We start from the raw sequence: 2,508 nt of genomic DNA, 5'->3' as shown, positions 1-2,508 counted from the left end.
ACTCTCACTTGGTACTACCACATTTGATGAATCAACCCTAGAGTAATCATCATACAACCTATTCGTTGTGTTCCTCACCAACTCAACCATCTCATCAGCCACTTCATCCCCATCAATTTCAGAAAAAGAAAACTTCAAAAACTTCATTTTCTTCCTTGGATTAAGAACCACAGCCATATACAAAAGATGATTAATTTTATCCCCTTTCCCCTAGTACTTTTCAAACTTAACTTCCATTTTAGTTGCCATGTTTTTCAAGAGATGATTTTGAGATTTAATTAAATGAGTAATATTCTCTTGAATCACAAACATCTCATCAAAGAAGGTATTTGAAGTAACATACAAAGAACAGGAAAACTTTTTTGTTGCATTGTAAAAAAGTTTCAAGAAACCCACAAATGTCCTACAATTTTGAAAATTAACCCCACAAGGAGATCCCACACCACCACTATTTTCCTTGTTCAAAAAGTAGGAAGAATAACTATCATCCTCAAAGTCCATTCTTAGGAACACTTTCTCAAATTTTTCAGCAGTATCTAACATGAGATAGGTAGAGTTCCACCTAGTAGGTACATCTAGACTTAGTAAACTCTTGGATTCAATACCTAATCTCTCCACAAAACTCTTAAAAGTTCGATTTCTATTTGGTGAGGACTTCACATACCTCATTGCTTCAAGCACCCTAGCAATGGACGCATCAATTTCTTTCAAACCATCTCCCACAATCAGATTTAGAATATGTGCACAATACCTCATGTGCAAGAACTTATGTTCTAAAATAGTCCCCTTCCAATCTTTAGTTACTGTTTGTAAAAATTTAATGGTAGTACCATTAGAGGTAGCATTATCCATTGTTAAGGTAAATATGCCATCAACACCCCACTCACGCAAACATATCTCAATCTTTTTACCTATAGTCTCCCCCCTATGGTCTTCCACTTGGCAAAAATTCAGAATTCTCTTATGCAAGTTCCAATCATCATCAATAAAATGACTTGTGAGGGACATATAATTCAGATTTTGAATACTAGTCCATGTGTCTGTAGTAAGGCACACCCTATGACCTTTTAAGGCTTCCCCTAATTTCTCTCTCTCAACACCATAAATGCCAATCACATCCCTAGCCACAGTTTGACGAAATGGGATATCCCTAATTTGCAACTTAGGTTGTAAGGATGTTGAATATCTTTGAAACCCATACCCTTCAACAAACCTAAAAGGCAACTCATCTATTATAATCATTTCAGCAAGTGCCTTCCTAGAAGCCTCAACAGTAAAGGTTGTTGGTACAAGCTGAAACCCTTCCTCCCCATTCATTTTGGGTTCAAATGCTAAGGTTTGTTGCCCTTTAAGTGAAGCTCTATTAGGGTTCTTAACACAATTTGGTGTATGATTCAATAAATTGGTAGTACCATGACCCTTACTATTAGCAGGTAAGTTTTTTTTGGCAATAATGGCAAACAGCCTTAAATTGACCCTCACTAATCTTTATTTTTTTAAAATGATCCCAAGCAATAGACTTTTTCCTATTATTACCACAATCAGCAGCTATCTCACTCACCTCGGTTTTATCATTAGGTTTAGGTGGTAGTGCCTGAGCATTAGTTGGAGTGGCAACAGATTCAACTTGGACAACGGGTTCAACTTGGGTAGCGAGTGTTGTTTGGGAAGGGGATGCATCACTAGAGGTTTCCATAACCTAAAGACATCAAATTTAAGCATTAGCAAACAATCATAAAAAAAACTAATCCTAAGAAAGATCATTGTAGTTGAACTCTTAAAGGGCAAAGTCACATACACTGGAGCTTTGTAGAATAAGAAATATCATTATGCATAAGTATTGACTTCACAAGTATTGATTTCATTTTACACTCAGTGTTCTATATCAAGGTAAATTACATGGCACTTCATGATTTCATTTAAATTACAAGTATGTATGTTTAAGAGTCAAGACAAAACTAAGAACTAATATAACTATTAGCATTTGAAAGAAATTGTCCATGGCAAAAGTTCTTATATTCATAAACAATAAAGATAAGAGGGACAGGATGTAACTAAAGATCGAAATACTTATGAGTTCCTTCAGCATAATAACCGAGCAACCTCACTAAATTCTTATGCCGAACATGTCCAATTGCTTCAACTCCAACCTTAAACTCCTTCTTAGCTTGTCCTCTAGAGCAAAAAAAAATTACCCCAATTAAGCTTTCTCTGCCATAACCCCCACAACCCAAAGCACATGAAACACTTGTTCAACACATAATCCACACCTTAAACTCTCAAAGTTATAACAAACCAACAACAAACATGGTAACAAACATCCATCTGAACTAACACATTTAATCCCCAACAAAAAGTAAAGTATTTAAAACTAACACCCCAAGTAACAAAAATATTAAAAATCCATAAATATACTCAGTTTCATAAAAAAGCAACAACCAACCATAGTAACAAACATCCAACTGAACTAACAACTAAATTTCCCAACTCGGTTCATAACAACACAGA

The 2,508-nt window shown here is 35.2% G+C and overlaps 1 protein-coding gene across 1 annotated transcript; it reads right to left on the bottom strand.

The window, feature by feature from the left end:
• Window positions 1-210: 210 nt before the first annotated feature.
• Window positions 211-1,317, bottom strand: LOC115960628 (zinc finger BED domain-containing protein RICESLEEPER 2-like). The gene has a single exon (XM_031079568.1). It carries the CDS (start codon window positions 1,315-1,317, stop codon window positions 211-213), a length of 1,107 nt encoding a protein of 368 aa, XP_030935428.1.
• Between the last annotated feature and the right edge of the window lie 1,191 nt (window positions 1,318-2,508).

The sequence above is a fragment of the Quercus lobata genome, chromosome 2 (assembly GCF_001633185.2).
Source record: "Quercus lobata isolate SW786 chromosome 2, ValleyOak3.0 Primary Assembly, whole genome shotgun sequence".
Classification (NCBI taxonomy): domain Eukaryota; kingdom Viridiplantae; phylum Streptophyta; class Magnoliopsida; order Fagales; family Fagaceae; genus Quercus; species Quercus lobata.
This window is presented reverse-complemented; position numbering and strand designations above follow the sequence as displayed.

What these genes read in the sequence shown, in the direction of transcription:
- LOC115960628 (XM_031079568.1), bottom strand. Translation starts at nt 1,317, where the DNA reads ATGAATGGGGAGGAAGGGTTTCAGCTTGTACCAACAACCTTTACTGTT.